Here is a 15,295-nt window from a genome sequence, read left to right on the forward strand (position 1 = left end):
GCTTTCTTTTCTCCCTATCAAGTCTAATATCTTACAAAAAACAGAGAGACTCATATCATCAGTCTGGGTTATATGACCTTTCAGTGTTTCAAACAATTAAATCCTTCTCAGTGTACTTACTTCATGAAACCAGCTGTTGAAAAATGTTAAAGAATCACTGCTCTCTATCTTACCAACTGCAGCCATGCCTCCTGGAGGTAGGTTGGCCTCCTTGATGCAACGTCCTCTCCAGTAGGCAGCCAGGATAGCTTCACTGTGGCTGAGGGAGCCATCAGCATAGCCACAGGCCAGCTCTCCCACTGAGTGTCCTATGATGCCATCAGGCTGCAGACCCACTTTAGTGAGCAGGTCAATTTGAGCAATCTGTAACCATGTCACCCACAGAACACACATGGGCTTACTTACAAACAACTCTGCACAATAAGAATGAAGTTACCTAACCTGAGTCCATAATCAAATGTATTGACAACTATGCTTTTTATTCTCAGCTCTCAAGTGTAAAAGAGCTTTTATGTATGCTCCTCCCACTGCATGGAGTCTTCTTGCAAGGAGATTTAAAATTGATTTTTGTACTGTTTGTGTGTAACTCCCTGTTGTTGCTACATATCTGGGCTGGGACACTCTGAAAATGTTTCAATCTCAATGAGGTTCCTAATTAAATAAAGATTATAAACTCCAACCTGGTGTAGATTTAAATTTCAGCGTAAATTCTATAACATCTTAGAGAAAACTTACTCATGATCATTTATATTTTTATATTTCACGACACATTGCACCTTTAAAGATCGTTGTACAGAAATTAAGCTAATTAATCCCTTATGTCTTATTTCAATCTAACAGCTAGATATCTGCGAATCTCTCTTAGGGTTTAGATTACAGAACTAAAGAGCCACAGGAACTAAACTGACATCAGAACTAAACCACATCAGTGCCAACATGAAAATTAAGGAAATTTAAAATGCATGCTGCATATATATATATATATATATATATATATATATATATATATATATATATATATATATATATATGGCATTATTCCAGCATGACATTTCCACTCTACCTGTATGGCAGCGAGGCCAACAAAGGCATGAACAGTGTCTTCAAAAGTGGCATCGTCTGCCTCCATCAGCAGGCGAGACACGACCAGGCCGGTTTCCTTCAGGGCTGAATCTGACCGTAGAATGGACTCTCTAAATTCTGGTAGCTGCATGAGACTGCGGCCCATACCTGCCCACTGAGTTCCCATACCTGTTAATATGATGAGCAGTCCTTAATTCAGAAATACACCAGTTTCTGAAATCTTAAAATCAACACATATCAATAACAAATCAATAATCCCATTCCAGAGCTCAATAGTTATTACTGTTTTAGCAGACCATAACTAGTGATGGTTCATCACTGTGCTTCTTTAATCTTTTTTTAAGCTAATAAGGCACCATTAAAGTGGGAATGTGTTCAATTCTACAAAAAGTGAGTTTTTTTTAATTCTTGCATTCTTTGCATTTTGCATGCATTATCTACATGCATTTTTCCATGTAGATAATGTTGGTTTTATTTGTCTAGGTTTTGAAATATTTTTTGCTTCCCCCAACACAATGGCAGTGAATTGAATTTCTTTTGTGCCAAAAACATCATTGGGGGGGGCAAAAAAAAAAAAAAAAAAAAATTTGTAATCTCAGTTTCCGGAAAGAGTGTCTAGATACTCTCAATAACCCAGAAACTGAATTCTTTCTACTGAAACAGAATATCAAAACTGTAGATGTTTTGGTCTGTGGATAATAAAAGCAATTCCTGGCCAACCAGTCAAACTGAAATCTGAAACTCCTTTACTTTAACTTGTTTGATGACTCACCTGAACAGATGTACCAGAGCGGTCTGGCAGAGGCCTGCACCTGCTGCACCTCGGTGATGTCACTCTGAGGGCCAATCAGAGCATAGCCTCGGTAGGGCATACTTGAAGTGGGAACTCCTGAGACCTCATTCAGCAAAGATAGAAAGCTGTCATCTGCAGCGTGTTTCTTCCCCTTTTGAAGAATGTTGCTCACTGCGGCCTCTGTACGACCACAGGCCTGAAGTACCCTGGGAACTGTTCTGGGCTGAACAGTCGCATCAACTTTTTTCCCAGCTGGACGAAGGATCACATGAACATTTGAACCACCAAATCCAAAGGAGTTGAGGCCTACTATGCCACCCCGGATGGGAATAGGCCGGTCAACCACTTGAACCCGGCCATCAGTCAGGGCAGGAATGTCAGGGTTTGGATTGCTGAAGTGCAGGTTGGGAGCCCAGACTCCTCGTTCCAAAGAAAGTAACACCTGTTAAAAGGTACAAAAAAAACAAAACAAAAACAAAAACAAAAATGAAAAGTAGAATCTTACCCTGTCATTTTATTCAGATCTCTTTTGATTGGTATGCATCCATTTTTTATATATCTATTTTTTTTTTTTTTTATATCTAGTTAAAAAAAAATCAAAAAAAAAAAAAAAAAAAAAAAAATCACTTGTTCCCTAAAATGTTGCTGTTTTGCCAGGTTAATTTTATTTGACACACTATTTCTGTTACTTTTCCTACAAGTGCAACACCATGACCTCTGCCAGGAGATTAGAATGGCAGATGAGAGACCAGGTTTCTTGTCCCATCTGCCAGTGTGGACATTCAGAGCAGGGACAGAGAAGCGGTGCAGAGGTGGTCAGAAAATATCAATTAAAATTTCAGGACGACAGATACGGAAAGAAAGGGGGACATAGTTATTTATTAATGCGCCATGCAGGCAGTACTGGGACTGCTATCATTCTTCTCACCTTTGCCAGTGCAGCCAGACCAGAGGCTGGTTCTGGATGGCCCATGTTAGACTTGGTGGAGCCAATAAGCAGAGGCTCTTGCCTTGATTGACAGAACACATTTACTATGCCATTTACTTCCTGTGGGTCCCCAACCTGCATGTAGAGAGCAGAGATTCAACAGAGGTAAGAAACTCCTGGTGAGCGATGTGTGCATAAAGATGACTTTTTTCATTCTCAGAACAAATAGGTACAGTACGTTTTCATGACTTGATGTCTGTCTTATAATGCAACAACAAGCACTGAAAGCAAACTAAAAGTGTAATAAGAAACCAGACGCTTGTTGCGTGCACTGACCTTTGTTCCGGTGCCATGGGCCTCAACATATTCCACCTGCTCAGGGGTTATATTTGCCTCCTGGTAGAGAGATTGAACCAGCCTCTTCTGCATCTCACCTGAAGGAAACGTTACACCTGAGGAAACAAGAGTGTGAGGACAAGTACACCATTTCATAACTACTGGGTAACTGCTACTCTATTCATACATCCACATCACAGACCTTCACAAGTCGATATTTTTGCACAAATGTGCAATTTTTGGAATGCCAATTCTGAGCTGTATGTTGCCTTATTACAAAAAATTACAGTAATTACCATAAATGAGCCACAGCTACTGCAGTTTTTTTTTTTGTTTTTTAATTTAATTTAATTTTTGTTTAACTAAATTTAACTGATTTCCAAGTTACAACAAAGTTGCTTGTCTCTATTTTGCACAATAAATACTGACCAAAACATAACTGACTTTTCAGGTGTATTGGGAACTCCGAGACATGTACCACCAAGATACCTCAAGTAATCCACACAATTGAAACAACTGAAAAAATAACTTCCAAGAAGAAGAAAAAAAAAAAAAAAAAAAAAAAATCAGTTTAATCTTCAACTATATTGCCAACTAAGTAGTCGTTTTAAGCCCAACTGAAGTAACGTTAGTGGAAGAAGTGTTCAGATTCTTTACTTCAGCAAAAGTGGAAACAGTACCACGGATTTGTCTGCATTTCACTCACGCGGAAAAATCCAGGCAGCAATGACCACATTTCTCTTCCACTTCACTTAAATCATGTTACTAAATGCAGTGTTTCACCAATATAAGTTCAAACTTGCAGGCTGTTGGTGTGACTCACCTTGCTCTTTGTATCCATCTGTGTTGTTGCCAGCATTGACCACCGTTGCATAGACTCTTTTAGCTACTGATCGCTTGGTCAGCAGCACTGCCACTGCTGCTTCAGAACGACAGTATCCATCTCCTGGCAAATAGAGCGATAAAAATTATACAGTACAGTACAGTACATGCAGTACAGAGTGTATCAACAAGAGTAAATATACAATACAACCAACATCACTCTTCAGATTCAATACACATAGTCATAATGGAAGAACAAACTTTAAGATTAATAAGGAGCAGGTGAGAAACTGCTGCTGTTAAGATGTTGATGAAATATTGCACTGTATGTTTGATTTTTTTTTTTTTTTTTTTTAAAAAGTGTGCTTTTGAGGACCTGCTTCTCAAATTTGTTCAATAACTATAATTTTTATCTAACTATACTCTGCAATCAATCATAATATTGACCTTGTGCCTTCAGATTTGAAAACAAAATGAAGCCTTCAAGTATTTTATACCTTTAGTTAGAAATGGGGGAGAGAACCAAGGGAGGCAGAGATGGCACAAAGGTCCCCACCCAGATGCAACTAGAAAAACTGTCGTTCATGGTTGGTGTCCAAAACCAGCAAACTACAAGGGAATCCTGCAACTTTCTTTTACCTGATGAGTCGAAGGACTTGCAGGTCCCCTCAGGACTGAGCATGCCCAGTTTCATGAACTGCACTGATGTGTTTGGCTTGAGCAGCAAGTTGACTCCCCCAACTAGAGCGGCATCACAGTGGCCCTGGCGAATGGCATGGAAAGCATTTTCTAAGGCCAATAAGCTGGATGAGCAGGCTGTGTCAATGGCGGTGCTGGGGCCTGGAGGAGAGCGAGTTGGTTAGAGCTAGAGTTCACATCCGCATGGATGGATATGTACTTTAAAGCTGAAGACTGACTGGAAAAGGAGGATCCCTTAAACTAAGGAAATCAGGAACTTTAAAGTGGCTTGCACTGCAGGAATTCTGAACTAAAATAAAACTCCTGAACTTGAAGCTGAAACTGGACATAGATTTTTGGTTTAAGTAACATTTTATTTTGAAACCATTCACAACTGAGAGTAATAGCCAAAGAATACAGGTGTATATTGGAGCTGGATGTGTGTGTGTGTACCGCTGAAGTCGAAGAAGTAGGAGAGCCTGTTGGCCAACATGGCACGCTGGCAGCCAGTCATGCTGTAGCCCAGGAGCTCCTCTGGATCTCTGCTGAAAGCCTCACCAGCCTCTGAGCCACTCACCCCAATGTAGACACCTGTCTTACTGCCACGCAGTTTGGTAGGGTTCAGTCCTGCATCACAACATTTTAATGTTTTTAAAGTATTCACTTAGTATTTGATCAGGTAGCTTCTCTCAGATCTTTTCAAAATAAAACTTGAGTTTAACAAAGGTGACAGAGAAAAGAGAAAAGCCAATTCAGTTGCACTTTCCACCAAACATTTATTTTATACCTTTCAGACCATTTCTACCAACTCATTAATGTTACTGTCCTCAGTTGGTCTTCAGCACTGGACCTTTTCACACTGTTTCCTCACCTCCATCCACAATAGCCTCGTAGGCAATCTCAAGCATGAGACGGAGCTGGGGGTCCATAGTGTTGGCCTGTTTAGGGTGGACTCCGAAGAAAGCTGCATCAAAATGACTTATGTCTTTCAGTTTACCGTTCCTCTTTGGAAGGCCATACAGACCTAGACAATAGTAAAAGTAGAGAAAAGTCATTTTCAAAGCAAAGAAGGAGGTTTTATGCACATTGCAGTTACAAAGTTTGCATCACATAACCAAGCTTCACATATCAACAGAAGTTTGTGAGATCCAGAAAGAAATTAGGGAGCTAGCAGGTACAGATAATGAGGTATTTCTCCAAATGATGTTGCAGTACATGTAGAATTTGAACAGCAACATGACTATTTTATGTATTTTACAGATAGAACGGGAACTTTAGCTGTAAATCAATATATACAGTGGGTACGGAAAGTATTCAGACCCCTTTAAATTTTTCACTCTTTGTGTCATTGCAGCCATTTGCCAAAATCAAAAAAGTTCATTTTATTTCTCATTAATGTACACTCAGCACCCCATCTTGACAGAAAAAAACAGAAATGTACAAATTTTTGCAAATTTATTAAAAAAGAAAAACTGAAATATCACATGGTCATAAGTATTCAGACCCTTTGCAGTGACACTCATATTTAACTCACATGCTGTCCATTTCTTCTGATCCTCCTTGAGATGGTTCTGCTCCTTCATTGGAGTCCAGCTGTGTTTAATTAAACTGATTGGACTTGATTAGGAAAGGCACACACCTGTCTATATAAGACCTTACAGCTCACAGTGCATGTCAGAGCAAATGAGAATCATGAGGTCGAAGGAACTGCCCAAGGAGCTCAGAGACAGAATTGTGGCAAGGCACAGATCTGGCCAAGGTTACAAAAGAATTTCTGCAGCACTCAAGGTTCCTAAGAGCACAGTGGCCTCCATAATCCTCAAATGGAAAAAGTTTGGGACGACCAGAACTCTTCCTAGACCTGGCCGTCCAGCCAAACTGAGCAATTGTGGGAGAAGAGCCTTGGTGAGAGAGGTAAAGAAGAACCCAAAGATCACTGTGGCTGAGCTCCAGAGATGCAGTAGGGAGATGGGAGAAAGTTCCACAAAGTCAACTATCACTGCAGCCCTCCACCAGTCGGGGCTTTATGGCAGAGTGGCCCGACGGAAGCCTCTCCTCAGTGCAAGACACATGAAAGCCCGCATAGAGTTTGCCAAAAAACACATGAAGGACTCCCATACTATGAGAAATAAGATTCTCTGGTCTGATGAGACCAAGATTGAACTTTTTGGCGTTAATTCTAAGCGGTATGTGTGGAGAAAACCAGGCACTGCTCATCAACTGCCCAATACAATCACTACAGTGAAACATGGTGGTGGGAGCATCATGTTGTGGGCGTGTTTTTCAGCTGCAGGGACAGGACGACTGGTTGCAATTGAAGGAAAGATGAATGCGGCCAAGTCCAGAAATATCCTAGAAGAAAACCTCTTCCAGAGTGCTCAGGACCTCAGACTGGGCCGAAGGTTCACCTTTCAACAGGACAGTGACCCTAAGCACACAGCTAAAATAACAAAGGAGTGGCTTCGGAACAACTCTGTGACCGTTCTCGACTGGCCCAGCCAGAGCCCTGACCTAAACCCAATTGAGCATCTCTGGAGAGACCTGAAAATGGCTGTCCACCAACGTTCACCATCCAACCTGACAGAACTGGAGAGGATCTGCAAGGAAGAATGGCAGAGGATCCCCAAATCCAGGTGTGAAAAGCTTGTTGGATCATTCCCAAGACGACTCATGGCTGTACTAGCTCAAAAGGGTGCTTCTAGTCAATACTGAGCACAGGGTCTGAATACTTATGACCATGTGATATTTCAGTTTTTCTTTTTTAATAAATTTGCAAAAATTTCTACATTTCTGTTTTTTTCTGTCAAGATGGGGTGCTGAGTGAACATTAATGAGAAATAAAATGAACTTTTTTGATTTTGGCAAATGGCTGCAATGACACAAAGAGTGAAAAATTTAAAGGGGTCTGAATACTTTCCATACCCACTGTATACATTCTGACTGAAACCTTCCATGCATACAGTTCAGCATGACCTCGCTTTTCTTTCTGTTATTGGTTCAATGAGGATGAATTTTAAAAATAATTATATAAAGTTCAAATAAAGTTTTCAGTGCAACAAATCATTTATACTGTAAATGAGTTCTGTGTTATTTTTCTTGCATCCATTCATGGCTGGAAGCTATTACACTCTGTGCCCTCCACCTCAATCAGTATTACTGGCCAACTTCTTTTATTCTTGGCCTTTTCTGATAACCTCATTGCTTTGTTCTCACGCAGGAGAGAGCACGGTAAGATTAATGGGGATTAGCTCAGTCTGAATGTCTTCTCATCTCAGAAATCATATAGCTTCTAAAATGTTGGATTATTTCTTTAAAATAGCAGTAACAAATAAATGGATTTTTTACAAAGATTATTATTTCTCAAATACTGTATATAATATTTTAGTTGATTAGTCCTGTGAATCCTCAGACTTCAGGCTTAGAGAACAGACTAGCATGGCCAGCCAAACCCACTCATCGTCTTTTCCTCCAGCTTCAAATGAGCAAGGCCAATCACAGCCTGCATTGGGGCAGGCTTTAAGCGTGACTTCTTTGTAACAATTTCTCAATGCCAATCTCAAGTCTGCGAATCTTTCTAGAGCTTTCGCTGTTTACTCAGTTCAAAAATTTGCACCACTTTAAATGCCTTCAAACGTGCAAACAAATGTCAATGCAACCTCTGGTTGCTTTTTCTGTTTCCCTTCCTATTCTCCTTGCTCTCTCATGCTGCCAGTCCAAACCTTTCAGCATATTTATGCAAGCTCGAGATGGTTGCCAGGCACTGAGGGATGGGTTTTTTATTCAGAGAGAGGGGAAGGAAGCAAGACAGGCAGGATGGGAAACAGCAGAGACGAAGTAGAAAAAAAGATCTGCTATCAAATCGTGAAAATGTGAAATATAAGAACAAAAGAGCACTAAGGTGGAATGATACAGAGTGAAGCACCTAAATTTACTGTGAGCCTTTTTCTTCCAAAAGCTGAATGAGGATGAGTGGCCTACTAGCACTCACTGATTTCTCTGGTAAAGCATCTAATATAAAATCCACATGCCTTCCTCCTGTCTTACTGTGGTGGCCTGTTTATGGCCAGCTCAGAGTCAGGAGTACTGGTGAGAAAAAGTTGACTCATTGACTATTTCTGTTGTACAACACAGTTAAACAAGTTGAATTATAAACTAATTCATTAACACATTTAAAACTTGACCTGCTAAGATAAGGTGACTGTGAAAAGAATGTTTCCATTTTAAAGTGAGAAGTAGAGTTTTATGTTATCAGTTGACCTCTTATCAGGCAGATAAGAGATAAGAGGTCATCAAAACTTGCTGCACAGCTGCACAGAAGGTCTGGGCAGACAGACACTGTTACATGCAACTCAAAATCAAATTAAACTGCCATTTTCATGAAATTATGAAGCTGCTTCTTCCCCATCCATGTATTACATTACACACAGCCCCTCTGTCAATTTAGACATAGTAAACGAAGCACATGTATCATTTCTGCTGCCGTGTGATGAATCTACATGTTTATTCCACTGCACCGAAAACTTTCTGAACTTTGTTGCAGGCAGCTCAGTCATCAGAGAGCACTAATGTTTCTGCAGAACCATGGGTCACAGGAATATACTCATGTGGGTGATACTATTTGTAATGCTTGTATTGTAATGCATATATCAGTCTACACTAAATGAAAAATGGTGTAGCAAACAGAAATAGTGCACACTTGATATATGCTTTTGCCAAGTTGTCACGTCAATTAATTTGCATCATTGATTGTGCAATACTGTTTTTTAACATCTGTTCTTTGTTTTGTTTGCATACATATTTAATAACTAGCACTTTTTTATTTCCCTGCCTTCGTTAGCTGAGGTTGATGTTCTTGGTGCTCTACTGCCACCTGTAGATCAGGTGGAATAGTGTATATGCATCACCAAAAAAATAAACAGGGAGTACTCATTAAAAAAAATGTTTAACATAGAGAAAATGAGAAAAGAAATGAAAAAATAATAGCCTCCCACTTTTGATGTGATACACTTATAAGTCACTGAAAGTCCAAATTCAATCATCTAATAGCTGTTTTTAGTGTTTGTCTTGAGTTGAAGGACCTTGCGGTAATAAGCCATTAGTCTTTACTGCATTTTCACCCTTAATGACTGCAAAAACCACAAACCAAACCTATAATGGATTTGTCAGGCTGTGAGTTGAGCCTGTCATTTTTTGTCCCATGCACCACAGAAATGCATTTCTGACCCTGAACAGCCAAATCCAGTTTTATGTGGGCTCTCACCTGGTGTCCATCGCCGGTTGTCCTCTGTCACCATGTCCACACCATTGATAAGGTTTTCCCAGAATTCCTCCAGGTTGCCAGATTCAGGCAATCGGCCTGAAACGCCTGCTATGACTATCTCATCCATGCTGAGTTACTGTGAACAGAACCAATGAGAAGTTAATAAGAGCAATTCACATTTTACATATAGACTGTGATGGATGCAATCAATACTTTATTAGCTAATTTAATCGGGTGAAAATCGAACAATATAAAATATACCAAACATCAGCAGTGCACAGTGGTTTAATCTTTACAGCCCCTCTTCAGTCTGTATTTGGACTCTACTCTGCCACCAGCGTACATCACTAGAACTCTAATCAGCCTAAAAACAAATATTCTAGACTAAAATCCAGATTCACACAGTTACAGTATATATTATTGACATTCTTCCTATTCCTGGGCCTTTTTCACTAAATCCACAACATGCAAGCTACAATGTGCAACATGAGATCCTTGTCTCCCTTGTTAAATTTGATATATTTCATTGTTCAACATAAACATGATATTTTCAACTACTGCATGAGCATGTGAGAGCCAGGACATGAATGATGTTTGCTCTTCAACATTTTGCAGTGCTGCCTAGATATTTTTAGTTTAATCATTTCTGGAAGACTTTATAAATGTGCCATTTACAACATAGCAACAAAATCTTCTATTTAATTTAACTGTAGATAAGAACTCCCGCACCATTATGTGTAATTGTTTTGGAGTTGACTGGCAGGTTTGGAAATGGGGAGGCCCTCTGAGCATGCATGAAAGAGCACTTACAGCAGACAATGTAGTCTGCTGACTATTCTGTACACATGAACATATCCAATTTGAACTGTGTGTGTGTGTGTGCACGCCTTGGGCCTTTGTTCCTTGTTTCTAGGACAGGACTTTTCTTTTCAACAGGGCCAGACACATCAACTAATGAGCAATGAGCTTGAGACAGAGCCACTCTAAATAAAAGCATGTCACCAACTTAGTGTGGAGCAGCTGACCTGCCGTCATCCTCAGACTCCTTCCCTCATAGCATAATGCATACGGTTCAGAGCCCACTACTGATGTTTTCTTAACGTCTGGAGCTATAGCTGGAGTGGAAGCTTCAGGTGAGACCAAGCATCTCTGGCCTTTTGTTTGTTTCATCTCAGTGCCACAAACAAGACCAGCAGCTCATGCTGTCAGATTACAGTGAGCTCAGTTTGCTGGTAAAAAGTCCGTAATCATAGCAGCAAGATGACCCTGAGCTGGCACACAACAGAGTGACACTGTGCTAAGGCCCAGAATTTACTTCTACGTACATAAATCACACATAATACACAAGAGGTGAGGGGGAATACCAGGAACTGGCCAGTCACAGTATGACAGGCTGCAATGAGCCTTTCTGTGGCTGAGCAGCTGAAAGGATTTAGCTCCGAGGATACAGTGGCGTGGGATTAGACCTAATGAGGAACCTTCAGCACAATATCTACCCTTGCCTGACCCAGATCACATACTAAAACCCCACACACGACTGCAAAAGCGCTTTAGCAGACTCGGCTCTAAACGTAAGCAGTATATCTGCCTCACCTATCTCAATCTATACCGAACATCTTTCCAAATGGTATTCAACAAGGAGGACTGTCTTCATTCTCTTCCAGTTATCTATCAGACCTAACACACCAAATATTACACACTTGGCTCATCCAACAGCACTTTACAACAAGACCTGACATGTCACACAGCCTGATGGAAACAAGGTAGAAACAAGGTGGCAGAGTCTGGAATTCAGCCAAACTATCATTACTCAAGAAAATGTGATTTAAGCAGATCACCAGATTTTTAATAAAACCAGGCTGGTAACTGGGCAGGACAGAAATATGGTAGACATTTCTTTTTTTTTTTAATTTTTACTACCACCACTGAACATGTAAACACAGCAAATTCCTCAAGAACAGGTTAACATCAGCAGAAAGCTTCAATTCCTTACAGTTTTATATCATCACTCATGATGATAGGGTGAGTGCAGTCTTGGTATCAAAAATAAATGTGTTGTTCATTGTCCCATTACCCTGGCACCTGGGTTTGTGAGGCTGGGGTCCAAGATGGCTGCAGGCCCTGCTGACCTGCAGGTTGTTAATCATGGCTTATCACCAGCATCACTGGCCTATGACTGCAACATCTGCATTATTACTATACTGGAACAACACTCCACTCAAATGCAGTTTAGTCTACACTGTCACAACTGTAGGAACCAACACGGCTCCAGCATGCACTACAGCTACAGATGGATTAGTTAATTCTGGACTATGGAGATTATTTGAACCCAGCAGCACCCTAATTTGAGGAAGATGAGGAGAAATGTCCAACGCTGGGCCTGAAGTAAAATGAGGAAATCTAGGCAGGAGGGCGGGCTCGACAGCTTGAAACCTGCGTTATCGGACAGACTACACCCTTTTTGGACAGGTGCTCTAAGAGTAGCTGGGCTCTATTAGCTTAGGAACCACAGTATTGTCGTTTTAAACCACAGTTCGCCTTTAGTACAGCAGAAACAGAACTGCTCTAATGAGACTGTGGAGCTTGGGACATAGTTACACCAAACTACGTTTAGACTTTTGGCAATTCAAAGGCCGTTATCGTCGACAGTGGTTTATTAAGCTATATGCCATAATACAATATTATAAAGATTATAAAGCTACACTGAGTATGATCCACGAAGAAGAAGCGAACAATGCGAACCATTTCCAGACGTTACAAAATCATGGAAATAAAAGTTGAATACTGCCGCGTAGCCGAAAACATCCATAATATATACGTTTATTGTATTAGCTAAACGAGTAGACTGTTATCATCATTTTAAATAGAGGACACAGCCACAGGTCGGAGTTAAAAGTATTAACGTAACTTCAGCGTGTCCGTGGAGAAATAAAGTGAGGCTGCAGGCGCTGACGACGCCAGCAGCACAAGGCAGCAGCTACAGGCCGTTAGCGAGCTTACCTGAGCCGCCCGGGCCGGGTTGACGTCCCCTGAAAAATATCACGAAGTGGAACCAGTGGGTGAAATGTTAGCGCTGGAATGACATGTATGTACTCTGCCGGTTCCCTCAGTCACACTGTGATGGTCCGCGGTGGTGCTCTTCTAATACAGGAAGGCACGGCCGGTCTTTCGCTTCCCGTCTGTGAGGTTTACGTTAGCCTCTGTGCTTCAATGAATCTTTTTCACTGATGAATTTAAATGTCTCACACTCCGTATGGCCACGCCACATGGGCTGACAGCTTGGCTTGGCCGCGCAGTCCAATGAGAAAAGAGGCAGGGCTCTCTGATGCAGCCAGGGATGGAGAAACTGAACGCCCCGTACAGACACCGAGGAAAAAACCCGAAAATGTTGAGACGGGGTTACTTGAGTTCAAAGTGATCCTTTCTCTCCCCCCTCCATCACCTCACACCCTTTGCGTGTGTGTGTGTGTGCGCGCGTGTGTGCGTGCGTGTGTGTGTGCGTGCGTGTGTGTATGTGTGTGTTTGTGAGGTCCTTAGAGCTATTCAGGATGTTAGGCATGGTGTACTTTTAAAGTTTTTCTTTTATTCACTGATTTATTACCTGTTCTTTATTGCCTTCATGTCGATGTATATTTTCAAAATAAAATAAGCAAAATGTAATTGTGTCTGTTGAAGCATCGCATGACACAATAGTATTGAGACACACTGTACCTGAGCAAGGTTCAAGTGCGAACTTTCGACATACTATTCCGCATTCTGCAAAAATATTTCTCAAATATTTGTCAGGAGCTGACGAAAAATAAGGAGATCCATATCGGTCCTGTGAGGCTGTACTGATGCCAGAATGGATGAATGAATACAGGTTAATCAAGTAATGCTTATGTTGATGCTTACCATATTAATGTAGTGTGTTTGTTAGAAGTGACCACAATTACCACTAAATACAAGTTTAAAGGTAATCCATGTGACTCAGCAAATCAGCAACCCAGGATAAATGCAAACAATAATCGTTAAGATACTTCAGTATCTATCTAAAGGTCCAGGGGAGCTTTGGTTAAAAGTACTATTTTATTTAGTATTTTTGTTAAAATTAGTAGTTGCATTGTACCCTGTCCTGTTATGAATATATATTTTAACTGATAAGGTGAACCACACATTGACAGTGTATGCTTGGACGTTACATCCATCAACAATAACGCTTTGTCAGTTTTAGGCCTTTCACATCAACACGAATAAACTGACAGCCTCCTCTCCCTCAAATAGCAGCCTGTAAACATTTAGCATGTTCATGTTAAATTCAACATTATGTAACCTTACATTGAACGTGAAAGCACAGACCGGCTAAGAGACACGTGGGGAGACACGTCAAAAATCTGCTTGACACTTTAATTTGCCAATCAGGAGTCGGGGGTGTGGAATTTCCTCGAATCACAATAGAGGGGAGGGTGTTGCTGGGAGATAGGGTGATTAAAAGGCGGGGCCCAGATGATGACGCAGACAGGAAAGCTCGTCTGACTCCTTGGGGTTACTGGAGTTCATACATTTCACTTAACATGATGTTTTTCCCCACTGACCTACTGCTGCCGCGCAGTGATAGCTTTCAAGGCATAGCGTGACCCGTGATTGACAGTGAGATAGAGATTTTTTACTTAAATGAAGTCGATGTTTGGCTTGACAATCACATTAATCAATACCAATGAAAAACATTTAACAGAAATAGTTTTCTTCATGGAAATTAATTCAGTGACCATCTCATTTAATACAAATTAATTTTATACTATATGTTATTTCACTGAAATTAGTTTCATGGACCATGTTTTTTTTCATAGCCAATAGCCAATGTGCAAAATCAAAGTCATCTGAGGCTTCAAGCTAATTCAGGCAATCCAGCTCAGAATTTAAATTATTTATTTGTATTTATGTTATTTGTATTTAGAATTGTACTCACATGACTTACTGCAACACATCCAACATGCACTTTTAAATCATGAATTATAAATGTAAGCCAACAGTGTTTTTTATTATTTTGCTGCATGAATGCTGCCACATATCACTCACCCAAAAACTATGGTGTTTAACCTAAAGTAACAGGGCTAAAGCAACATGCCCAACTCTTTATTTGGAAGATCCTGGCTCAAAATGGGAAAAAAATACACTGTACATTGTAGTTCTGGCTTACAAAGACAAACTTTCACACTGACAGGAAATTGAAAGCTGCCAATTAACCTAACCTGCATGTCTTCACACTATGGGAGGAAGCTGGAGTACTGGGATAACATGTAGAACCTTCTTAATGTTAAGCAACACTGCAAACCACTGCATCACCATGATGTCCATGGTTAGCTGAAATGCTCGAAAAAGGAATTCCACTTTTCACTCTATCACGTTGCAGCTC

The 15,295-nt window shown here is 40.6% G+C and overlaps 1 protein-coding gene across 2 annotated transcripts in view; it reads right to left on the minus strand.

The window, feature by feature from the left end:
- Nucleotides 1-13,261, minus strand: part of fasn (fatty acid synthase) — a 34,629-nt gene extending 21,368 nt beyond the window's left edge. Inside the window, exons 1-11 of one of the 2 annotated variants that reach the window (XM_026314867.2) lie at nucleotides 12,901-13,261; nucleotides 9,901-10,036; nucleotides 5,512-5,664; nucleotides 5,094-5,267; nucleotides 4,602-4,802; nucleotides 3,964-4,086; nucleotides 3,141-3,256; nucleotides 2,805-2,939; nucleotides 1,856-2,318; nucleotides 1,064-1,251; nucleotides 174-363 (exon numbers count right to left, since the gene is read on the minus strand). In XM_026314867.2, coding sequence (XP_026170652.1) covers nucleotides 174-363; nucleotides 1,064-1,251; nucleotides 1,856-2,318; nucleotides 2,805-2,939; nucleotides 3,141-3,256; nucleotides 3,964-4,086; nucleotides 4,602-4,802; nucleotides 5,094-5,267; nucleotides 5,512-5,664; nucleotides 9,901-10,027 — 1,870 coding nt within the window. In that variant the 5' untranslated portion in view covers nucleotides 10,028-10,036; nucleotides 12,901-13,261. Of the gene's footprint in view, nucleotides 1-173; nucleotides 364-1,063; nucleotides 1,252-1,855; nucleotides 2,319-2,804; nucleotides 2,940-3,140; nucleotides 3,257-3,963; nucleotides 4,087-4,601; nucleotides 4,803-5,093; nucleotides 5,268-5,511; nucleotides 5,665-9,900; nucleotides 10,037-12,900 lie in introns of those variants that run through there. The other variant, XM_026314868.1, reaches the window with a different exon arrangement.
- Between the last annotated feature and the right edge of the window lie 2,034 nt (nucleotides 13,262-15,295).

This window comes from Mastacembelus armatus, chromosome 19 (genome assembly GCF_900324485.2).
Source record: "Mastacembelus armatus chromosome 19, fMasArm1.2, whole genome shotgun sequence".
NCBI lineage: Eukaryota > Metazoa > Chordata > Actinopteri > Synbranchiformes > Mastacembelidae > Mastacembelus > Mastacembelus armatus.